Consider the following 26,374-nt stretch of genomic DNA (forward strand, 5'->3'; position numbering starts at 1 on the left):
CACTCAAGTATTCAACAGATTTTTTTTTTAGAGAGACTTAGGGGAAACAACAACAAAATTATTCAAAAACAGGTTTACTTATTCCAAGTCAAAGCAGAATCAATATTCTATTAAAAATGAGCAAAGAAATGCCAATCATACTTTAATAAAGTGGTTTTTAAAAAGGTGTTGGAAGAAAAACTGATCAACCTGTAGCAAATGTTCCCAACATTTCTTTAGTTCTTGTTCTGTGTATGTCTTTTTGTGTGTGTATTTGTGCACGTGTGTGCACAGTGTGTGTGAGTCAGATTTCTTAGAAAGCTTTAAAATTTAAATGTCATCTTTGTTCTTTCTCATATTAGCTGTGGTACCTTGGGCAAGTTAAAGCTCTGAGCTTCAGTTTCTAAAGTGGAATTGATGGTTTCTCACACAGTTGTGAAGACTAAATGAAGTAATACCTGTGAAGTGCTTGCTTAGCACAGTTCCTGGCATATAATAAGTCTCTGTGTTAGCTGTTACAGGTAAACAGAGTCATACCAGTAAGTGGTGTCAGAATTTCAGCTGATTATGTCTGCTTGTTGCCACTCAGCTGCCTGTGTCTTTATAGACACTTTGTAGAAACAGACATAGGTCTGTTTGTAGGAACTGTTAAACTTATTTTTTCCACTAGGAGGCACTTTTCTCCATTCTGTAAACCAGATGTAGACTTACTCTGCCCCCAATTCTTTTACCTACTAGGCTAAGGATATATTAAAATATTTAACAACTCACAGAAAAACAACAGTGAGACAAATTAGAAAATTTAAAATCATACCACCTAGAATTTCTTCACAAAAATAAAAATTAAAAATGAGGCTGAAACCACATTAAGTTTTGAGTGGCCCATTTGTTAGCCAAGTAAGGAAATCTGTTTACTGATTGTAGGTTGTCAAAATAGTGTTTGATTGCAGCAACTGAAGCAACTATTTTCTCTGTGTCCAGAGAAAATAAACTTTTTAAAAACTGTTAGCCTTTTGGGGAGACTAGTTCAAAGAGTTGAAGACATTGAGAATGGCATCAATAGTTAATAAAAAAAAAGCAGGGAAAATGATTTTTCTTGTCTCTTGATGAGTCAACAGATGTTGCTGATTCTGCTCAGTTTTTTATTTCACTAGTCAATGCCAAGTTTGAAGTGGCATAAGAATTAGCCTCTGTGAATAAATTGCATATTACAGTTACAGGGGGAATATTTTCAGAGAAATTGAGAAACACTAATCAGGAAAGCTGATGTGGAATCTGTATTACAACTGATAAGGGTAAAAATATGTGTGGTGCAGGAAAAAAAACCTTATTTGGACAAATTTACAGATGTTAGTAGAGCTAGACAGTCTTAAGGGTCATTTGATCTAGACTTAATTTTATATACATGAGGAAACTGACCTAGCAAGGTTAAAGGACTAGCCCAAGATTGTATTGCTACATACAGTAGAGCTGAATGAATAGAATATTCTCATTTTTTTAAACTTCACAAGTTTAGGGATCCTTTCTAACATTCTCTGACACCTCTGTTAGAAGCCATACTCACCCAATGCCTGCAGGGATGGGGTTCTCCTAAGAACAAGGGTATCTCTGGAGTGGGTGGGTAATGGGGAGGTGAGAGAGCAGCAGGAATGTGTATTGAGCCTTTTTCTTTTACAGATCTGGAATTTAAATGTATGGTCTTCTTGATTTTTGAGGTGATAAATATTTAAAATACTTGTTTATCTGTGGGGCCAGTAAGGTGATTTCCCCATCTGGTTATTACATTTTTTCCTGTTTTAATTTTCCTTGTGCATTTGTTAGCTAGTATGAATCATTATATTGTAAAATCTTTGAGGCAAAGATCTATGATATTTTATGATTTGGTAACTCCACAGTGTCTGGTATATGTACATTCTCTTATATCTCTAACACTCCCTAGTCATCTGAAAGTTGAGCAATAGGTAAGAAACATTTGCATAATGAGAACACTGATCAATCCTATTACCGGTAGACATTTCAAAGGGAGTAATCAGAAAGAATTGCCCCACATTGTCTTTTTATTCCTTTTCCACCTGAATGATTATAGAAGATATATAGTGTAGAGATGGGGAAAATTTCTTTCTTTTTTTTTTTTTTTGACAATGTTCTTATTTTTATAATTTTTTTCTGGATTGAAAACAGGAATATACACACCATCTTAATACATTCTAGGTAAATATTAATAATTATTATTAATACCTATCAAGTACTTACTATAATCTAAGCATCCTGATATGTACTTTGGACTCATTATGTTATTGAATTCTCAGGCACATATTAACATACATAGAACTATGAAGGAAATATTATTAACTCTATTTTACATGTGAAAAAGGTTATAAGGTAAAATGATAAAATACTTTCCTGTGAAGAGGTGATAAAACCAAATTCAAGCCCAATTCTCCCTGATTAAACCCCATTTCCTTAAACATTTGTTGTAATTACACTGACAAAATCAAAGAAACAAAATATTAATTTAAAATAATCTGCTCCTCCATTTCATTCTGAGTGAGTTTTTAATTTTTTTTTTTTTTTTTTTTGCTAGGTGTGCAGCACTTATTTTTTTTTGAAAATCTCTTATTGGAACTTAGTAGCACTGCCTTTTCTCCACTTCCAGCATGGCATGTAGAAGGATCTACTTGGCTCAGTTTTTCTAAGGAAAACAATATTCTTTTGTGATTGGATGTGTTCCAGGAAAATGAACTCAAGTTATATAATGAAGAGCTATGTCCTAATATATACCGTTTTTCCCTTTGATAGATTTTACAATCAGGAGCTCTTTGTACCTGCCAAATTTATTTTTAGCATGCCTAACCCTCGTGCTGGAGATAAACATTTCAAAGAATACAACTTGCAGCATACCCTAGTGGGAAATAAGGGCTCAAAAGGTTATAAATATGTTTTATTAATAGTTTGTGATAAAAAATAGACCTCCCAAATTATTAATGGTGCAATACAACAGAACTTTATTGCTTGTATATACAAGAGTTTGAGATAGGTATTCTTCCTTGGCAGGTGGGTTTTCTTTACACACTGACTTGGAGACCAGGTTTCTTCCATCTAGTGGTTATGCCTTCCCTCTAGGGCATCACTGCATGCAGCTGGTAAAAGTGTAAGGGGGGATATATAGGGGGCAAAGATTACCCCTTTTTTTAAAAGTCTTAGCCTAGAAATTGCACACTACATTACTGTTCATATTCTATTGACTAAAACTCAGTCATATAGCAACACTTAACTGTAAGGGATGATGGGAAATATAGACCAGTAGTATGCCGAGGAAAAAGATGTCATAGATATTTTTTATGATTTTCCTTCCTTCCTCCTTCCCTCTTTCCTTCCCCTCTCTTTCTCTTTCTTCCTTGAGATAATTTTAGACTTTAGAGTTGCAAAGATATTCCCTGAATACCTTTCTTTCAGCTTCTCCTTATGTGAACATCTACATAACCATAAAACAATTTTCAAAACCTGGCACAATACTATAAACTATAGACCTTTCTCAGATTTTACCAGTTCTCCTCATAATGTCATTTTTCTGTTCCAGGAAGTGATTAATTTAGTTGTCATGTTTCCTTAGTCTCCTCCAGTCTCTAACAGTTCCAGTCTGCTTTTTATGACCTTGTCACTTTTTCAGAGTCAGTAATTACTGTTCAGTAATTTTGTAAAATGTCACTCAATTTGGGTTTGTTTGATGTTTTCTCATGAGTGGATTGAAGTTATCCATAGGCCGGAGGTGATCTGCCCTGCTCAGTGTGTCATATCAGGGGGTATGTGATGTCATTGTCTATTATGGATGATGTTAACCTTGATCACTTGGCTAAGATGGGGTCTGCCAGGATTCTCCACTGTAAAATCACTATTCTTCTCTTTGCAATTATGAAATATTTTAGAGAGATACTTTAAGAATATTCAGATATTCTGTTTGCAGTTTAACCTTTCAACCAGTAATTTTAGCACCCATCAAGGGATTTTGCCCGCATCAATTATTCTGATGATAATTTTCTGTTTCCTTCATTAAAAAATAGATTTTTGGTGGATATCTGATTGGTTACATAGATATTAAGGATTCTTACCCTCCTCCCCACACCCCCCATTTTGGAAATTAAAGTGACCATGGTTTAAATCATATTAAAGATGAAGGGGTTAAAGGACAAGGGATATACCGCCACAGCTTTGTGGTCCTTAGATATGGTCAGATAATAAGTTCTTTGGAATGTCAGTAAGAAAACCCGGATTTTAGTTAGAATTCTACTATTGGCTGAATATAAAGAGCTGTTTTTACTCTAATTTTCTTTTCTTTCTTTTTTTTTTTTTTATTTCGGCTCTTCATGGGGGTACAAAAGCTCAGGTTATATACATTGTCCGTGTCCCGTCCGTCCCCCTGAGTCAGAGCCTCAAGCGTGTCCATTCTTCAGACAGTGCGCCTGGCACTCACCATGTAGTCATACTTCCATCCCCTCCCCTCACCCCCCCACCTCCCCGAGTCAGCACCTTCAACCAATAAGGACAATTCTATAAGTTGTTTAAAGGAATGGGTAAGGATGTATTACTTTGAATTACTAGGAGGGATAATATCTGTTTTATGAATTCAAGGTGTCTATCAACCATGAAGTTCTCCTGCAGTTGTAGGGAAAGCGGTGGCTGACAGTGGGAGAGCTGGGCTTTTGTTTTGGCTCTGCCCATGACTTACTCTGTTACCTTGGGAAAAATAATATAGCCTCTTTGTGGCTTCGTTTTCTTATCTGCACAAATCAAAAGGATCTTATCTAGCTGCGGCATTCTTTGATTCAGTGCTTCAGTGAGTTTTAGTGTAGTTTAATGGATGATTTGTCTTGCCATTTAAATAAATGCTAAGCACAGCACCCAGATAATACTGGTGACAGGTGGCTATGTTTTTACATTTCCAAGAAAGAAGAACAACAAAGGATGAAATTGTGTAAAACTTGCTTTGAAGATTCATATAGTACTATTGTCTGATAAGACCAAAGAAAAGTGGCCATATTATGTTTCATTGATCCTAAAAGACCACTCATTTTAAAATACATCCCATTTTCAGAGATGTTAAAATGTAGAAAATTATGCATCTTACATTTGATCAAATGTGGTGGGAAAGCCCCAGGGTCAACTCTCTATCACTTGAGTATAGATTAACCTGCAGCCTTTTGGAGCCTAGTCTGCTCGACTCCCAGATTGGGTCTATATTCTTACCCCATGGTTTGTTCTAAACTGCTTATAGACAAGCCAGAAATAGGACTAGAATGTAATTGATTAAGTATGCCTACCTAGTGAGGCTGTAGTGGGACTTGAAGGCTCAGCTCAAAATTACAATTTCGATGAAGATTTGCCTCCTCTTACCTTCTCAGTCAGACACAACCATGCTCTTCTGTATCCTTACAGGACCTGGACACACTTCTTTTGTAACACTTAGCACATTTTGTTGTTGTAATTTTCTTTCTTTTCTGTTTCTCCTACTAAATTATGAGCTACACAAAGTCCTCTTAATGTACAGGAGTGGGCTGCAGCCTGGGATATAGTAGGCATTCCACAGTGTTTATTGAAGGAATAAAGGTTGGAAGGTGGGAAGGAAGGAAGGTTGGATGACTGTTCTGTGGATTATAGTAGCAGTTTTTAGATTACTCAGCCATTAGTCATCACCAGGAAAAATGATGCAAAATGAATTTTACAAGAAGATTTAACTTCTAGGTAACAAGATTATTTCACAAGCCATTAGGAAAATCACACTATTTAGAGGCAAGAGCGATTTGGGTACAAAAAATTTTTACTGGACTAAGTACCAACCATCAGATGCCAATTTGAACCAATGTCACAGAAGAATTTTATCATAAAGGGTGTTTTGCTCCAACACTGAAACTGGTTTTATGATTTTCGGCAATTACCACACCTCTCTACGCCTCAGTTTCCTAATCAGCAAAATGGGAATAATCATTGCCCCTGATAGAGTTACTGTAAGAATGAAATCACATAATGTTTGTAAAACACCTTAGCACAGTACCTGACACACAGAGAAGGAAATAAATGTTAGTTGTTATTATCTGTATATACGTCATCGTTGGGCAAAGAGTTGTTGACCAAAAGAAGTGTTTTATTGGTCTCATTTGGCAATTCTTTCAAGGATTTTTTTCTTTAAACCCCAAGATTATAATTTAAGATTCAGCTTCCTTATTTCATTTCCTTAACTTTCAGCTCTATATAAGTACTCTCTTAAGAATTCTCATTCTTATTGGGGATATTTCTTTCTCTTCTCCTTTCTTTTTCAGTGAATTGCTTGTTTCTTTCTGCCAATGGACAACTCAGCATTTGAAATGCATGAAGATGCACCACAGAAGCATTTGTCTATGGAGAAGATGAACATTATCTCCAGAATGGTAAGGTGGGGATTTACATCTTGAGATTTAGTTCTCCCCAAGACCTTTATGCAGAGCTCAGGACAGAATCCCTCTTTAGACCAGCTCTCCTTAAGTGACCTTTTTCAGAAAGGTAAGTGACCCTTTTCAGAAAGGTAGCATCTCCTACTCTGAATATTTCCTGATTTGCCTTCTCTCTCATAAATTGTAAACTTACACCTCCTTTAGCTCTTTAATGGCCAAGCTTTCTTTGAATTGTTGCTCACGTTATTAGTGAGTCCTTTTGACTTAACGGTTATTATCACTAGATAAAATATTTCCCTCTTAATTGGGACCTTCTAAAAGCAGTGTCTTTATATTGATCAGTGAACATCAGACAAGTTAAAGGGGGAAACTTTTATTTTTATTTTTTTGTTCAGCTGGTTTTTCACTCTCCCTCTTTATTATAATGTTTTCTTTCTCTGTCAATTTTGGGGAGCAGAATAATGATTTTTCTTTTCTTCTATTTAAAAGGATCCAGCTATGGGTTTTTTAAACTCCAGGCTGTAATCCACTAGTCATAAAGTCAATGTGGTGGGTTAGAATTGGCATTTAAAAATCAAAAAAGTAACAAACAAGTGTTGTTTTGTGAAACTTTTATTTCAATAGTGTGTATGTATGTACTTGTGTGTTCATATATATGTGTGTGTTGGAAAGGGAATGTATTTCTTAATGTGGATGTGGCAAAAAAAATTTAAGAAGCACTAATCAAGACCAGTGATTAAGGAAGAAATAATAATGTCTAATAAAGCAATAGTCTTTGATATATACAAAGTTATATGCTATCTTTTTCTTTTTTTAACGTAAATATGACCTTAGATTATATATAAATGTAAGCTCTCCTTTGAGAACACTGGACCATAAGTATTAATTCAAATTTTAATGATCAGGCTGGGCATGGTGGTACACACCTGTATTCCAGTTACTCAGTAGGCTGAGGTAGGAGAACCACTTGAACCCAGGAATTGGAGACCAGCCAAGGCAACAACATAGGAAGTCCCTAGCTCTAAAGTAATAATAATACTGAAATTATATGCAGTGGTTTGGTGGAAATAGCACACACAATCAGAAGGATTCTGGACCTACAATTATAGATAACAGTGTGGCTTTCCACAAGTCATTGCTCCTCCCTGGGCCTCAGTTTCCTCATTAAGAAAATGGGACATAGTGGTTGAGCTAGAATCTTTAGGAGTCTTTCCAGTGTAAAATTTTTGTGTTTATATCTTGAGAGTAGTTCCTCTCAGGAGCCTAAACATAGAGCTCAAGAAAGACTCTTCACGAGCTATCTTGTTAAGAAAAGTTGGCCGGGCGCAGTGGCTCACGTCTGTAATCCTAGCACTCTGGGAGGCCGAGGCGGGTGGATCGCTCAAGGTCAGGAGTTCGAGACCAGCCTGAGCAACAGCGAGACCCTGTCTCTACTAAAAATAGAAACAAATTATCTGGCCAACTAAAGTATATATAGAAAAAATTAGCTGGGCATGGTGGCGCATGCCTGTAGTCCCAGCTACTCTGGAGGCTGAGGCAGTAGGATCACTTAAGCCCAGGAGTTTGAGGTTGCTGTGAGCTAGGCTGATGCCACGGCACTCACTCTAGCCCGGGCAACAAAGCGAGACTCTGTCTCAAAAAAAAAAAAAAGAAAAAGAAAAGTAGTACTTCCTGCTCTAATTATTTTCTGATTCAACATCAAATAAATTTTAAAAATAGATACTTTCACTATGTTTGTGAGTCAATTTTAGTTGAAGATATTATAAAGAAAAATTTAAGAAATTGAAAAAGGAGGCAATATTTCTAGTGTATTGTAAGTAGAGAATAATCATTTCATAATTTCTCCTAGGAAAAGAAGAGCCAGTGGTCATTGGTGAGCATTTTCCTGCTGTGTCTCCTGGCCTGCACCATCACCACAGCAGTGGGAGTACTGATTCTTTCCTTAGTTTATGTTAACAACTCTCAGCCTCATTCAGACGTTCATTTCAAACCTGAAGCCTGGCCTCTGCAAACAGAAGTTCCCATGGTGCAAAAAACTGTTGATCCAAAATTCCAGTTTCTTAATCACTTACCTAATTCCAAGGTATGAACCACACATATTAGGAGAAAGAATTATTCTAAACAGTGATTTCAAAACCACCTTTCCATTGCATGTTTACTAAGCTTTGTCCTCTAATGGAAGGAATCAGCTGTGAGCCTGCAGGATGAAGAGAGGTGAGGAACAGAGAAGAAAGGAGAGAGAGCTGGGTTGATGTTGGCCTCAGGCAGAAATTTTCTTCAGTAGATAGTTCTATGTCTGGCTAGAGCAGAGAATTACAGGTGGACAAATGGAAATCCCTGTATTCTTTTGCCAACCTAGGTGTTTTTTTTATGTCTAACAAGATTTAGATTGATATTAAATAGCACTGCATGTACCATTATTTTCATTCCTGGACTCTTGCAGACTTCTTCATCTTCCTTTCTGGGATTCCAAAATTCACCTTGCTTTGTCCATTTTACTTCCTTCTTACTGTATAGGCCATGGTGGCTTCACACTCCTTAGGAGATGGCCTCTATGCTGATGGTTGCCTGTTCATGATTTTTTAGGTGTTTGAGTTCGCTGGTGGTGCAATCCAGTGGGCCAGGTACAGGAACAATGTCAAAGACTATCTCAGCGCTGAAGAAGAGGCCTTTGGCACCAGCTTGAACAGTCAGAGATCACAGATGACTCTGGGGACCCTAAGGATAAAAAGCAATGGCCTCCGGGCCCCTCACTGGCACTTCAATGCCAACGAACATGGCTATCTTGTACAGGTACAACCAGTTTGCCCACACTCTGCTCTTAAGCCTCTCGGTTGTATGTCTTCAGGGTATTATTTTAGTTGTTATAAATCCTACTTAAGTAAGTGATAGACAAACATTTAGGCTTTGGCTATATATTCAATTAGATTAGTTTGCAGTTCCTTGAAGCATTAGCCTGTTTGTTTTAATTATTTTTGGCATCACTTTGAACTTCTTTCTTCAGTATAAAATCATTTTTCACACACCATTGTTAAAATAAGATCACTGTTTAGCCCTCTGAGCCAAAGCTAAAACTGGCAGCTCTGATCTAATGATCAAAGAAACGGTAGCTTTCCTCTAAGGAAGAAAGCAGCAACTAGAATAACAAAGTAGTTTGCTGATGTTCAGCCCGGTGTCTCTAAGAACAGACCAATTGGATGCCCTTTTGCAGTTCAGACTTTTCAGAGTGTACTTGAAGTCAAGTGAAATAGAGATAGCTGGAGGTGAAATGAGTGTACTTACTTGAATTTCAAGTAATTCATTAATTCCAAAAATTTATTGATCTCTTTCTGTATTCCAGACACCAGGGAAGCAGTAGCAACTAAGCCCTCACAGAATTTTCTGAGTTTGCTCTTAGCCTGGTGATACGCTTAGTAGATGTGCAGCCAAAATTATGTGGCGTTTTTGTTGTTGTTAATAAAGCCATCTTTTTTTATACTTGGACAATTCATTCAATTTTAGAATTTTCAGCAGGAATAAAGATTAGAGTTTCATTTATATGAGATAAAACCCTTCTTATTTCTTATGAGAGAACAGAGGCTCAGAGAGATAAGGTGATTTTAAACTACAGTTTAAAGATAAACACAGTTGTTGGCTGGACTGGGAAAAAGTTCATGTTTTCTGACTTCTTGTCTTTTCCCACATATACAAAATTTATAAAAGAGAACAATCTCTAAAAGATTAATCTTCATGGCCTTGGCTGAACAGTGACAGAGCAGTAAGTAGGAGAAAGAAAAGTCAGCTAAGTGGACTTTCCTGGAGGGGGCCCCTAAAAGCAAACTCCAAGCTAGAGTAATTGGTCTGGAACATGCTCCAGTAGAAAACAGGCCCTGGGGTCCAGCTCAGCCTGAGGAGGCTGTTCTGGCAGCCAGAGAGAGTTCCTAATGTGAGCTTCTGAATGTGGACTGTATAGAATTGGACATTCTCTAGATCCTAAGAAAGTTGTGGGATCACTGACTCTCACAATCGGGATAAGGGACCAAGTGACAGAATGTACAGTCAAGTCCCTCCACTGCACTCACCTATGGAGATTGCTTCTGCTTCCCCATGTCTTCCTGAAAGCCTTGGAAGGAGCCCTGAGAGGAGCAGGGTGGGTGATGTGGCTGGTGTACTCAGTTTTACAGTGAGGGTCTCATCAGCCACTGTCCTGTCTCTGCTCTGCATCTGGAGTAGTTGGTGCCCTGATAGTAACAGATACATATTTCTGCTGTTCCCTGCACATGGATGAGGAGAGAGCTCTTTAGAGGTTCACCTTTCCCCTGTATCTTGAATACCCATTTGGATTCTAGTTATATATGTTGTCTGTGTAGACAAAACAAAGACTTCATTTTCATCCACCCTTGTGGCTGTTCTACTATGTGACAATGAGTCTCTGGTAAAATAGAAATAATGCTCTCTTCTCTATCTACCTCACAGGGTAATATTGAGGAACAGATTAGAGAATGAGAGAAAATGTAATTTTATACAAGTAGAATCAAAGTATAGTAGGGATAAAAAGTACAGACTTTGGAGCCAGACTACTTAGGTCCACATCTAAGCTTTGCCTTTGACTAGCTGAATAACCTTGGGAAAATCATATATTCTCTCAAAACTCAGTTTTCTCCTCTGTTAAAATGGAAATAAGAATAGTACTATGCTCCATAGAGTTGATATAAGGATTACCTGAGCTAAATCAGGTAAAGTGCTTAGATAAATACTTGACACATAGCAAAAGCACTGTGTTAGCTATCGTTATTAAAGTTGTCTACAGAAATGTTCTTATCTGGAAAGCATACACACATCTGTATGCATACTTACAAGCGTGTACATGTGCAAACATGCATACCTGTATCATCACTTATGAACATACATACATCCTCTACACATGGTTTCAATCTTTTCAACCTCTAAAACATGGAGTCTCAATGAAGGGTGATATTTCCCACAAAGGGGCAAAAGTTGGTTCTTGGAGGGGAGAGACAAAAAATTTTACTCTTTTTATGTATAAATAATAGATATCCGTATAATACCTAAGCAGCATATGTACATAGTATACCAATCTACAGAATATGGTATTAAAATTTCATAGTGTGATAATAGCAAAAAAGAGTCTAAAAACACCCTTAGAAGGAAGGTAGTAAAAAATGTTTATAAACATTGCTCCAAAGTGATGTTGGATGTGCTTTTCTGTTTACGTTTCAGGGGACAGCATGGATTGGGGTGGTTGATGATGGTGGTGAAGTGGTTACCACTTACAGTGTTACAGCTGGCCAAGTGATCTTCTTCCCTCAAAATACACTACACTGGATAAAGAATGTGGGCAATGAAGACTGCTTTTTCTTGCTCTTCTTTTCTACGCATGATGAACTTCAGACCCTGGATGTTGATGATGTATTTTTTTCCACACCTGAGGACATTGCTTCCAGGTCACTTAAGGTATGTACCATTTCTGAAAACAAATAATCACCGGGAAGATTATACAGGCACAAAAGGTACATGAGTGTTGTGTTTCTAGGGCAACAGCCAGCATGGATCTGGAGGAAATTGGCTAATAGGTATGACGACAGTTGGATAATGGACTCAAAAGTGTATCTTGTGTTCCTACTTAAGACAAAAACTTGCTGAAATTGAGTTGTTTTTTATTTTCCTTTATGAAGGTCTTCCATAGGAAGCCATAATGTATTGGTGGAAAGAGTATGATACAATTAGTGGAAAAGTTGCTGTAAGTTATATCCCTGAAAAGTCATAAACTCACCCATTCTTTCTGTGGGGAGAAGTTTGCTACAGATAATGTAATCATATTTTCTTAATCTCATGCAGAGGATCCCACACTTTTCCCAAAGAATCACTACTTCTGATCTCTCCAAATATTTGTGTTATCACTGGGGAACCACTGCTAATGCTGGTCACAGAGGGTCAGGTGTGGACGCTGACAGTGCAAATGGGTGGGGAGAGTTGGTGCTGGCTCATGACTGGCAACTAGAGGGAGTTCTGTGATCAGCTTAGAATTTACATCCTAATGTTTTAAAAGGTACTTTGTATGGGACTTTATTCTAATGCTGTAGGGAGAAGTAGGAGAAATGAGTCATTCGGGAGAGTATTGGTAAGCATGGGAACTAATGTGTATTTTTGCAGGAGTATAAAAAAACCCAACAAATTTAAAATCAAAATATATTGAAAACTTTGGACATTTTCATAAATTTCACAAGCCTTAGGCTGATCAAGGTCAGCTCTTCTGACTGAAGCACTGAAAACGACACTGGTGGTAATGCTTCCGTATCCTCAGGTACCCACCCTTCTATTACTAAAATTTGTAGAATGTTTCACAGATGTCTTATGTGGTTTCTTATTTGTTTCAGCCTGAAGGTGGAATTGATTTCATTAGAACATTTCATAAGCAAGAAGAGGATCAGGGGGTCAATCTTCCTCCCAACTTGGCAGAACTGGTTATGAATGCTAGTTATGTGCAGTCTCCAGATAGCCTTGTGTGGAGATACTTTTTTGACCTTAAAGGTATAGTGTGTTATTTTGTGAAGCCTTTTTAGTGAAGTGTTTTTATATATGACACTATATAAGCATGTATTTGATTGACATGTGTTTTTTATGGTGGGCCACAGTCAAGGGAAATTTGAAAAAAACACATTTCTCAACAGAGTAGGCAATGTAAGAAAAGGCCTGGTGGCAAAAGAGAATATGACAAAGGATTTCAAAGCATGAGGGGTGTATGTTGGGGTTGGGGTTTGCTGCAAGAGGCTGATGCCAGAGGAGGTATCCAATCATGTATGTTTTGAAAGCCATGTTAATGAGTTTTTATTATATGTTGATTGAAAAGAGGAGCAACTGAGGGGTTTTAAATAAGAGAGTGACACAATTTGTTTTGCTTTTTGAAGTGATGACCACTCTGGCTGAACTGTAGAGAGTAGATTGGAAGGGGACAGAAGGGAGGCAAGGAGATGAGTCAGGGGGCTCTAGCAGTCCTTCAAGTAGAGGATGATGGTGGCCTGAATGAAGTACGGCAGTTGTGAGAGGGAGAGAATTGGTGTGAAGCAAAGAATTTAAAGAGGCAGGGCAGACACAACTTGACAGTTAACTGGTGGAGATTGGTGTTTAGGATAACTCCCGGTTTTCTAGCCAGGTCCCCTAAGTTGACTGGTTTATTCTAATATGGGCACTCTATGTTAGAAATTTCAAGAGAGCTTAGAAGATAAAATAATGTCTGTCTATGTCAGGTTACTATCTTGGGAGCTCATATAATCTTGTATCAGCAATTCCCACTACATACATTTTCTGTGAATATTGAAGAGCTATACACTTAGACTAAATATGACTATCCATTGAAATACCATTTTGAAGTATTTAATCTTATTTTATTTCTTAAACTTCATTTGACTCAGGTTCAAAAGAATTTCAATTTCCAGGAGGAGTTATACAACAAGCACAATATTGGAAAAATGGAAGTGAACTAAATAACAATGAAAAAATTTTTAGTGAATTCCTGAATCAGGTAATTGAGAAAATTGTTTTGATGAGCATTAAGATGGATGACATATGAGATTTACATTGAATTAAGGCTTCTTTTGGACAAAAGGAAAAGGAAATGTCTAGTCAAACACTGGTTGATTTGATCAATGTAAGCTGTTAATTGAAGCTTCTGTGTGGATTTAGGAACTTAATTTCTCTGGCATGGATAATTATATTAATGAAAAGACTGGATGCTTGTGAGAATTCTCTTTTCATTTGTTCTAAATGCTCAACTGGCTGTATTACATAGTTGTGGTGTCAGATTCCCTGAGTTCAAATCCCAGTTCTGCCGCTTTTTAGCTGTGTGACCGTAGGCAAATTCCTCAACCAATTTAGATTGTAATTCCATCATCTGTAAGAGGAGGAGAATGATACTACCAACTTTCTAAGATTGTTGTGAGAAATAAGTGACATAATAAATGTAAAACATATGGAGAATTGAATGTTCTCAGTGAGGGCTGAATAAATATTATTGTTAGTAAATAGTTATTATTATGATTATATGAATTATTAAGTTGTTGAGTAGGATGTTGACTAAATCACTGGGTTTCTTTTTTCTTTTTCTTTTTTTTAAGCATCAAAATGCCCTCACTTTGAGTACACTCAGAATTTATAACAATGGATTACGACAGCCACATTTTCATTTTAATGCAAACGAAATGGGATATGTATTAAGTGGATGTGGAGAGGTAATTTCTCAAATCAGATTTTTTTGGAGTTTCTTTTTTAATGCAGAAAGAAGCAAATGGGAGGTAATTCTTTGTTATGGTTCAGTTATTAATAACATTAAAGGACTCAGTCCTAATGGCTTTCTGGGCACAGTTTCTACAGAGGATACCATGCAGACCCTGCTAGATAGTTTCCAAGTTTAATGAGACAGAACAATTCAAAATGTACAGAAGAAGAAGCTAAGAATCTTTTGGAAGTGCTAAAGATTTTATCACTTAGATGGAGAGTCTGTGACACTTGCATAGGTTTTCAGTGTTTTGCATCCTCCAGTAATGCATAGTGGACTTTGCTGCCTTTTGGGGGAGTGTGAAATAACTGTTTGCCTCTCAGTGTAATATATGTGGGGGTAGCTGGGGAGGTGTGAAGCATCAGTAGGGTGGCCATATATTCCAGTTTGTCCAGGGTACTCCTGATATGTACTTATTGTCTTGGTGAAATTATTGATAGCACACACTTTGGCTCTCCAGTGAGCTGATTTGTATGATCAATCACATAGGTACCATAAGAAAAGCCAAGCTGTGTAGTGTTACTGTAATGATTTGACTATGGTACTTCCAGACTTTCATGGGGTCCCTGAGGAAATCAACAATATTATATACAAGTGGAATGAGCTTCTCTAACCTGTACCTTTCTCAATCTTGAAAGAAAGAACCAAAACCAGACTGAAATTTACTCATGTGTCATCCATAGCAAAGATTTTGTTTTATGTTTTTAGAGGTGAAGGCTTTAATAAATTGGAAAAGGGAATTGTAATCTTTCACAAATTATATTTCAAAGATTAGACTTCATTTTTGTTGTGCTTGTATGTGTGCATTTGTGTACAAATTTAGTCTTTTTTTTGTTAGAAACAGGTCTTGTTCTGTCACCCAGGATGAAGTGCAGTGGCACGAGCATAGCTCACTGTAACCTCAAACTCCTGGGCTTAAGCCATCCTCCCACCTCAGCCTCTGGAGTAGCTGGGACACAGGCACACACCACCACTCCTGGCTAATTTTTTTTTTTTTTTAGTAGAGATGAGTCTCACTGTGTTGCTCAGGCTGATCTACCTTGGCTTCCGCAAGTGCTGGGATAACAGACAGGCATGAGCCACTGCGCCCAGCTGCAAATTTAGTCTTTAACCCTCTTAAAGAAGACTGTTAGAATGTGGTTCTCCTAGAAGGCTGACTTTTTCTAAGCAAGTAGAAAGGAAGGCATGGAGGTAGTAAAATATTGAAATGTAAATCCTCTGCTTGATGTATTAGGAAACATCATTTGTAACCCTTAATTAGAACATGGTGATTGATGCCTTTTTTCATGATGTTCTGCATATTGAACTCACTAATATATTTTAAGGAAAATTTAATTAAATAGAGTGTCTTTTGATTTTTGTGGGGCTATGTCTCTGACACAGGAGATTTTATGTGATGAAGAGCTTCTATCTTCCACTCTTTACCCTTACTAAGAGGTCCCTGTATAACCATGTGCTTTTATTCATCTGTTCTTCACTACTAGTACTTGTTCCTAATAAGTATTTGATTTTATTTGCTTAACTTAAATATAGTGTTCCCTCCTTCCCTCCCCACTTTAGGTGGGCATTACTAGTACTCAAGGTGCCATAGAGTTTAACATTCATATTGGAGATGTGATATTTTTCCCCATTGGAACCCAGCATTATATTAAGAGCACATGTGATGAGGATTTGCTTTTCATCCTTGCCTTCAGCACCGGGGACCAGGTAAGAATAAACTAGTTTAAGAGAGATTGCTGAGTGTCAATGATCTGCACAATATTCTGCTAAGCAATGTGTCTGGACCAAAGGGGGCCCTCAGTAAATGTGTGTTAAATGAATGAATGAATGAATGAACTGGATATACCAAGGTGTGAAGAGGAGAATCAAATAGTCTTTTCATTTGTTTATAGAGGGATCCAATATATCACATTCCCTCTTAATTCCCCAAATTATGAACTGAGAAAAAAGGTAAAAGAATTAACATATAGAGATCCATGAAATCACTTTTATTACAAAAAAATGTTATAAAATGTGACTGATCCTGTGGGCAAATGGGTTTCTTAATATTGGTCCCCAGAATTGGATAGGTCTCCCCATGTTGAGGCAGGTCCTTGTACACCTTATAGCCTAAAGTAATGGAGCATGCTCTTTGGAGGTCTACCAGCTATTAAATAGAATGAGGGAGGAGCTGAAGCAGCATGCCCAGTTCTTTCCAAATGTCCCAGGGGGTGGTGGGGTCAGAGAGAGAGAGAAAGAGGGAAATGGAGGGTTTTATTTTTTAAATATGAAAAGACACTTTAGGAGTAGTGAAGTAACATTTCTTCTCATTATTGTCTATTTTAAGCAAATCTAATATATGATGATCTGTGTATACAAGAGGACTTATTCACTGCATTGAATAATTATTTGCTTTTAAAAATTCACCTCAGGGCTCTTTAATTAGGTGAAATAATGGATTTGGGTAACAGAGATAAATTGTGGGATTTAGATTTTTAAAAACCCTTAGGACTAGGTTACCTTCTGAGAGTGGGCGAGAAGTACAATGGTCTGATTAGGCAACCCTGGGGCAAGTCCAGAAACAGATAAGCATTTCTCTTGGCTGTGGTTCTTCCTGCAAGGAATCCCAACAAGGTCTCCAGGGTGGAGCACAGCATGAATTCTGCAGTATCTTCAACAGGGCTGAAGCCCAAAAGGGGGCCAGGTCCTGCCTGGTGATGCTCATTTCCCAGGAGACTGGCACATTCTAGCACCTGAGTCTCAAAACCTCCCTGGGCATATTTGGTGTGAGTTGTGTGAAGAGTTATGTGAGAAAGAGGTAGAATCAAAACTTGGCCGTCAATGTTGTTGTGGAAGGGAGGGATTCCAATGACCCCTACTTTAGGTGTGGGTCTCATTGCTACTGCCACTGCCTTGGTCACCATTCTCCATAGCCAGCATAAAGCAAAACCAGATCACATCAAATATAAATAGGAAAAGAAGGAAAAAACCAAATTAAAAATCGCAAGTTAGAGTTTAAAAAATTAAGAATAAGAAAAGAGGCTTAAAAAATGTATAGAATAAAACTTTTATGTAAGTGTAAAATATTACAAAAGTAAAAAGTTAAGAATTAAAATAAATATGGGAGATAAATAAAATTTAATGTGATATGAAAGGCTAATACCAACAAATTAAAACTTAAAATATGAAAGAAGGATAAAAATGATACTTGAAAAACATTAAATACAAGCCCTAAATTAAAGAATACAAATCGTTTAAAAAGGGAATAGAAATATGAAGTTTCTATTCTATGGAAAAGAAACAATTTAAGGAGTGCTTCACAACAGGGAAGAAAGAAATGAACCCAAATTTTGGACAGAAGGAATTTGTTTTACTTCTGTCCACTCCCTTCCCCCCAGGATATGCACCTTGATGGAGGCTAGTCCATTACCCCATCAGAGTGGGTGATGGGAAGTGTTTCTAATGGAGATATGTTTTGCATAAGGAGTATGAAGGGAAAGAGGAGGAAGGGAGGATGGAGAGAGAGGTAGAAAGAGAGGCAGAGAGAGAGAGGGAAACATATACCCAGAGAGAAACACAAAGAGAGCCACACACATATGGGGAGACAGGCACACAGAGATAGATACAGAGAGAGATGCACACAGAGAGACTCACACACACACAGAGACATACACAGAAATAAAGAGAAAGATGCACAGAAACAGACATACAAAGAGAGTGACACACACAGAAAAAGAGAGAAACAACACAGACACACACAAATAGAAGAATATATGCAGACACACACATACACACACCTATACACAGAGGGAGACAGAAAGATAGACACACACAGGGACAGACATACATAGAGATGAACACAAACAGACACACACACACACACACAGGGACAGGCATGCATAGAGACAAACACATACAAACACATAGAGACAAGCAAGATTCAGAGACAGATATTCACAGAAACACACACATAGACACAGAGAGAAACAGTGAGAGAGACAGACACACACACCCCCCCACACGAATGCAGAAATGGAGAGGCAGACTGCTGGGGAGCACTGGGACCAATTACTTGTCAGCAAGGTTTGCCTCATTGTGTCCTTCTGGGCATGAGCTCTGAGAAGCCCTTTTGTCCCTGCTCACAGCAAGATAGTCCAGCTCTCTCATCAAAGAGAATGACCTCCCAACAGGACAGATGTCCCTTCTGAAGAAAGCTTCAGATGCCTCAGCCCCTCTAGCCATCAGACTATGCTTACTGCTCAGAGTTGAAAAGGTGAGCTCCCTGTGGCAAGGGAAGACTGGCACCCAAGGTGACCAAGTGCAGGAGTTTATAGCTGTGTAAAGTTAGACAGCCAGGTACCTTGCAGTACTACAAAATGCTTTGATAGCTGTCACGATCTCTACAGGAATCTGAATAGTTTGATGCTGACATATCTTCTTTTGTTTATACTGACAGCTGCAAACCCTTGACATGGACGATTATCTACAGGCCACAGCAGACCATATCTTGGCCCAGTTATTCTTCAAGAAGCAAAGTGAGTTTAAGAAGATTCCCAAATTCAAGGAAGACCAGGCAATTAACCTGCCTTAGAGTTGCTGATGAGTTCATATCCATTCTTCCTTCTCTACTTGTTGTTGTTTAAGAAGAACCACTGGCTAATGAACTTGGAGCTCTTTACAAAGTGGAGGAAATGGGAAAACAAATTCAAAGCAGCACTGTGGGCTTATTTAGCTGATAATTATTATAGCCAATTCATGCTAAGGGGACATTTCAGTATACACTGTGTAGATTAGTAGATCTATGGAAGAGACCCGATGAATTAAATTAATATATTTTTGTATGGATTTTAGTATGTGTTTATATATTTGTTTATTTTCCTTCTATTATTGAAAATTTATTACTCCACATGTAAATTCATTCTTCTTATGCACATCAGTAACACTTAATACCATACAAGCATTTTTGATACTTATCACTGTGAAAAGAAGTAAAGAGGTCACCTATGTGTGTAGCTACTGAGGCACTGGAACCCTGATACATCAAACCTCGTCTGGAGAGTTTATTGTAGACCCCTAGGCTGGTGATGCTCACCCTTTTTTGGCATGAGAATCTTTTTATAATGCTGACACTTTCAAGGACTCATTCATAGTATAGTAGTTGTATACTTATTGAGAAAATATTTAATGACAGACAGATTATGAATTCAACATCACCTTTGAATGTATTTAAATTTTATTAATCATGCCATTTTTGAACGTATTTGGATTTCATTAATCACATCATCATCTATTTACATTTGAGAAATAGTTGTCCTTATGTTTGAGAAGCATATGGTTTATTTAGTCTATTGATAATGCTGGCTGTGTATATGGGGATTCAAGGATACCTTATCATCATTCTGAAGCTGGTAGTCTCCAAGTTGGGGGTCACTGTCTTATGCGGAAAAGAATTTGTTTAGATCTAATCTGTGCTTGATTTTTGTTTGCAATTTATTTTAACAGGTATTTGGTACCCCTGCAGTATGCTGGGTACCACCATCAGTTCTGGGCTACCCTATATAAAATTTTAAAGTATATATAGCTAGTTTTTAATGCTTTTGACCACCACCCCCTTTCAGTAATTGCCCTGACACCTAATGAGATTTTTAAAGGCGTCTTAGGTTGGTTATTTCTAGGCTACAAAGAATCTGTATGTGTGTTTTCTCTCTCTCTCTCTCTCTCTCTCTCTCTCTCTCTCTCTCTCTCCCTCTCTCAATAGCTAGCACTGTAGACTGTAAGTATAGAATGCAGTGAAAATCAGAAATGGCTCACTTTTATCAGGGGAAGGTGGCCACCTCCATAATAGACTTTAGGAACAACAACAAGGTAGCCTCTCTCTGCCCTTGACCATGTGTTGGTTCATCTATCCATTCATTCGTTACACATTTATGAGCATTGACTTTAAGCCAAGCACTATGCTAGATGTTAGGGATGTAAAGTCAACTATTAAATGATCTCTGTTCTCAAGGAGTTTACAGCCTATTGAGGGACATAGAAGAACAGACAGGGATGCAGTGTGATAGCGCTATGGTAAATACCCATCGTGCTAGTTGTTAGATGTGTATACACACATGCTATATGTCTACATACATACATATATAAATGAGACACTAAATCCAGCTGTGGGGCGCCCGGTGGGGGTGTCAAGAAGGTTTCCTGGAGTAGCTCTGAATGAAGATTAAGAGTTAGCCAGAGCATGAAGAGGAAGGTGGAAACTGTGCGTGTGATGGCTGCTCCAGGCTGAAGGTTGAAGGAGGCAATTATGCCGTGCATGGGAGCATGAGAAAGAAGTTCACTGTGCCTGGAAAGGTGGGACCCCATGGTGAGAGGTGAAGGTGGAGACATAGGGAGGGATCAGATCAGAAAAGACCTGTTATCCCTTAGAATCACCTTACTGTGAATTTACCTTATTGCCCTTTTCTGGGAGAGCTAGGCAATATCTGAGATTTGTAGCAATGGGAGGTTTGTGGTGGTCGTGTTGTTCTGAAGAGACTTTATAGGGAATGGGTCACAATCTAGGAGGAGGAATATGGTTGAGAAGATACAGTGAACAGCACAGGGGCAGTGGATATGTGGAAGAGGATGTCCAAATAGAGAAAAAAATCATACAAGGTAAATGGCAATGTTGCGTAGATAGATTTTATCTATGAATTTTGTTTTACTTTGGTTTTTTAAAATATACTACAAACCAGCTCATAATTCATTTTCCTATATCAGGAAATATTGTGTCAGATTGCTATGTGGTCATTTAATAAAGATTTTGTGCATCTTTGTATATTATTTTGTCATTATAATCTTAAATGAAATATGTTCTTATGGTTTTATGCATTTGAAGCATTATAGGATTCCCTTTAGGCATCCTCAAAATATGATTCATCATCACCTAAAGAAAATATGTTATGGTGCTGGCACTTTTTGGGTTTCCTGATAAAAATATACTTAAAGCTGACTTAGAAATCCAATCCACCATGAATTTAAAAAAAAGAAAATCTTTAAAAATAAAAAGAACCTAATGAAAACAATTCCATTCGAATATTGTTACTATACTATTATATGGTGGGGATATGTTCTTAAATTTCACTTGATTGTTTTAATTTATGGGCTTTTTCTCCTCTTGGGTATCTATTCATACCACTTTGTTGTCCAGGGTAAATTTGTCTGTTAACACTCAAGTGGTTTTAGGCTTTTTGGTATATCTACTTTATTTACTACAAAATCGATGGATTGAAGAGTGAATTGTTCAATCATACTGACATTTGGTGTCATACAGACAAAAACCAGACTTGTGACTAAAAACCTTTAAAACTGAACCCACCCTAACTTTTTAATACACATTCTATGATACAGCCACACTTGATTAATTTGAAATGGTATAAATTATAGTATATAAAATATACTTAAATGTTGAAAAAAATTTTAAAAACTTTCTTTTTAACAGCAGCTTTGAATAACTGAATGAAATGAATCTGATTTGAATAGAGGAACTACAGGTTAGGTAAAGAACCACTGAATGTTCCTTATTGCTTCAAATTGTGGAAGGTGGTTATCAAATGTTTCTTTGTTCGAACTCTATTCCTTATCTATTGAGGAGTAATCAGGCTGCTCTTTATCACCCATCTGATCTAGGAAAAGGAAAATAGTTACTGTTACTAGATAACCTAATTGACAATGACCATAACTTAACAATAGTTAAAAATAAGTCATCAGTATAGTATTATTGCTTTAAAAACTAAAAAAGAAAGAAAGCAAAAAAAGTCAGCGATTTTGTGCTATAATTAGAAGTTACAAGTGAGCTTTCCAACATATTGTGCACTAACCATGGCTTTATGAAACTGATATGTTCACTTTGGATCATTGTTCCTCTGAAAAAAATAGGAAGACATGGAAGAGTCTAGAAAACAATAGTGATGGCTAAAGAAATGAGGAATTGTGTCTTCATCATTGTACTTAAGTTGAAACTATTTAGAAAAAAGCAGTCAAGGAATATCTTAGAACCGGAGAATTGAGAGCTGGTAGAGACCATGTATCATCACTTTAATTTGCAGAAATAGAAACTGAGACACCTAAGAAGGCTAAATTGCCCAGATTGCAAGTAAGATATTTGAGACGAAAGTCCAAGTTTTTTGCCCCCACCCCCCACCTATGTAATGTTTTTTTGGTTACTGTCTTCAAGTGTATGAAAGATTGCTTCCCATGAAGCAGAAATTTGTACTAGCAAATGCACCATCTTCAAGTGGGAGAGGTAGCTTCTATTACCTGCCAGTCCCAATACCAGTGCTGCTTCTCCTTTGCTGGCCCTTGCATGGTGGGTGCTTAGGTTCCAGCTGCTTCTATGAGGAGCCAGTCAGAGCCTCCTGACAACACCAGTTCAGTATTCCTATCTAGCCAAGCCCTCAATGTTTGTTTTTTATTTTTATTTAAAATTTTTTTATTATAGTAAAATATACATACCACAAAATTTACCATTTTAACCATCTTTAAAAAGTGTACAATTTAGTGGCATTAAGTAATTTTACGATGTTGTGCAACCATCACCAATATCCATTTCCAGAAATTTTTCATCATCCCAGATAAAAACTCTGTACCTATTGAACAACTTCCCCTTCTCTCCTTCCCCGAGCCCTGGGTAGTACCTATTCTACTTTCTGTCTTTGTGAACTTGCCTATCCTAGGTACTTAATATAAGTGGAATCATGCAGTATTACTATGTGCTTGTTTTTTTAATGTTCTTGCTTATTTTTTAAATTGCTCCTTTACTATGTGCTTAACCATTGTGCTAGGATTATGTAAGAGACATAGGATGTGGCCTCAGAGAGTTTGTGATTGAAATATTTTATATTCAGTTCTATATTTCTCTTCCCTCCCCACCTTTGCCCTGGAAGAACACAGTTCTTTTCATATCATGAGTATCAAAAGAATGTTTATTCACTCAGATGTTGTTAGGGAGTTTGCACTAACAGATATGAAAAAAATTAACAAATGAGTCAGCATTATGCTTTGATATTTCTGGAGAAGGCAACACACACTCATTCAGTGATTCCCATTCCAGTGTTTTAATAGTCCTTAGTCCTCAAATTTTTCGTAAATTGCATAACATTTTTTCCCCCATCTTTTTTGGAGGGGAGCTTCATTCTAGTCCCTGAAGTTTAAACATCCAGATGAGAATGTTTGAATTCTGCTTTTTTTTTTTTTTTTTTTTCCAATATTAGCAAGAAATCCTAACTGGCCTGAACAGGCATCTTTCTCGTCTCTTATTTTGGTTTCATAATGCCCAACTTCATCCTGCTGGCTTTATATCTGTCATTTTATTATTTTAGCCTGATGTATTCCCATTCTTCCTTGGTTTAGAGTGTAGAGTAGCTTGCACTTAAAAGAAACAAACTGCAATGTTCAGGCTAAATAAAATATTGTACCATGTTGGCTGCAGTAAGGAAGGCACTGCATTCATTGTCAGCCAATGTGTTAGCACACATTCCAAAGACCCTTTTGATGCCTGGTCAATGAAAAGACTTAGAAATTTTAAATCATCATCTAGAAAAAAAATGCAAAGCAATTCATAATCATTTATTTTTGTATCTCTTTTCAGGAAATTGGGCAGGTAAGAGGCAGGGTTTTTAAATTTCTTTTTATTTTTGTATTAAAGATGCAGTGTGCTCTAGGTGTTAGTAATGTTAGGAATAAATTAAATGAAAAATAGAACAATTGCTAGTAAAGTTGGTCTCAAGTGATTCATGTAAAGACTTTAAATGCGTCTTGTACCTAGATAACCTTTTCCCCAGTATCAGCACTGCTCAAATGATTATTGTCTTTAGAGACAGTTTTGTCTTTGTACATAAAAAGTTTTAGGTAGTAAAAGCCAGGAAGAAAAAATTCCTGTCAACAAGGATAGATTACCCTTTCAAGTATACTTTTTCTTATCTTGTAAAACAAGCTATTTGAGATGTATTTACAAGTTTATAGTACTGAGCTCCCATCTAGCCTGCGTGTGGGAAGTTCTTAAATACGTAGACAGTTACAGCACAGAGAGAAGCAGGAACACAGAAAAGAAGAGGGAAAACTGTAGGTTTAGTTTTTCTTTTAAAATGTCATGACTTGACTAAAGGCTAGAGCAGAACTCTTGACTTTTCTACCAAATGATATTTCGTGACTTGTACATTTTTTTCTGTAAAATATTTGCTTTTGGATGTGACACTTTTCTAATCAGGCATGGGCTACTTCAGCCCGTATTTTCACCTACCACTCTTTAGGTTTTTAACTTTTAACTTCTTATTTAAATTAAACATACATGGAGAAAAGTACACACAATTTAAGTGTACAGCTTGATGGATCTGAGCACACTGAGATTCACCAGTGTACCCCATCAACCAGCACTGTGATCAAGAAACTTGACATTAATTCTAAGTTCTCTTGTGCCCACTTCGGTCACCACTTCCCAGTATGATAAAATTACCTGTGCCTGATAAATGGTATGTGCTTTTTGGTACCTTATTCCTTTTGCCCAACATTATGTTTGGGAAACTCATTAATTTTTCCCTTCATTTTTATGCTTCTTTAATTTTTATGCTTCTCTCTTTTTTTTCTTTCTCCTCAGATAAACAAACACTTGGATTTTATATGTCACCTACTTGATTCAGTGATGACACCATAATGTATACGTAGATAGAGTGACTCTAAGTCAGATCCTCATGGTGGCTTTAATAGCTGAAGTTGTCCCTCCTCTTTCTACTCTACACAGTTATCTGGGAAGAACTGAGAGCTAAGAAGAGACAGGAGGAAAAGACAAGGTCAGTTCTCCTCTGCCCTTCGGCATCTTTTCTGTCAACTCTCTTAACTCCAACCCAATTTCTCAGGTGGGAGGAGCTTGGTAGATGCCATGTTCATTTCCCTCTCTAATTAATTAGAGAGGGTGAAGAAGAGGAGGTGATCTTGGAACAAATTTTCAGCTTCATAAAGGGATAATTTATTTGGTGGATAATTTGTTCATGATTTTTTCCCAATCTTCTGGTGAGTTTGACCATGAAGAATGAGTTAATGCTTTATAAAATGTATAAAGATATTGAACTTTAACAACATGTAATATGGTTTGTGTCAAAGAGAGAGAGAGATTTAAACTGCATAGACAATTTGAGGTCTCTGATCCATTCAAGTTTGGGCAATTGATTTTATGAAGATTTTTTCCCCAGGTCAATTGGTGGTACAAAATTTATATTAGTAACTCCATAATTTTTGTCATCTTTTAACTAAAGACTAGTCAGGTTCATTCATTGTCATGCACTGTGCAAAAATAAAGCCAATAGCTGTCTGAACTTGTCGACTTCAAATCCTAATGCAGTATCCAGAAAATCAACAGGATGTATAACCACTCTTTCAATATACTCTTCTGGCCTCAAAGGTGGAGAATATGCATTGGAATGCAATTAACTTAGATTTTTTAAGTTATAGCTGAAGTGGTTATGAAACAAAATATTTATAAGAGAACTGTGCCTTTGTTTTCTGAATATTTCTTTGTATATTACAATTGGCATTTTGCAGCTCTGGGAGAAATTTAGGCTGAAGGTGTATATTGGAAGAAGTGGGAGCAAACAGAGTATTGGCTGTTGTAATTTTAGATGCTAAGGGAGACTCTTCAGTAACAGAAGGAAGGGGATCAGGGTGGTGGGATATGGGGTAGGAGATG

The 26,374-nt window shown here is 37.2% G+C and overlaps 1 protein-coding gene across 3 annotated transcripts in view; it reads left to right on the forward strand.

The window, feature by feature from the left end:
• C16H18orf54 (chromosome 16 C18orf54 homolog) overlaps positions 1-19,497 on the forward strand; it is a 46,772-nt gene extending 27,275 nt beyond the window's left edge. For 2 of the 3 annotated variants that reach the window (XM_045527596.1, XM_045527595.1), the window contains exons 8-9: positions 6,294-6,401; positions 8,254-8,328. In XM_045527596.1, coding sequence (XP_045383552.1) covers positions 6,294-6,384 — 91 coding nt within the window. In that variant the 3' untranslated portion in view covers positions 6,385-6,401; positions 8,254-8,328. Of the gene's footprint in view, positions 1-6,293; positions 6,402-8,253; positions 8,488-8,990; positions 9,198-11,624; positions 11,859-12,781; positions 12,936-13,816; positions 13,927-14,518; positions 14,633-16,239; positions 16,387-19,114 lie in introns of those variants that run through there. The other variant, XM_045527598.1, reaches the window with a different exon arrangement.
• Positions 19,498-26,374: the final 6,877 nt, after the last annotated feature.

This window comes from Lemur catta, chromosome 16, assembly GCF_020740605.2.
Source record: "Lemur catta isolate mLemCat1 chromosome 16, mLemCat1.pri, whole genome shotgun sequence".
Classification (NCBI taxonomy): domain Eukaryota; kingdom Metazoa; phylum Chordata; class Mammalia; order Primates; family Lemuridae; genus Lemur; species Lemur catta.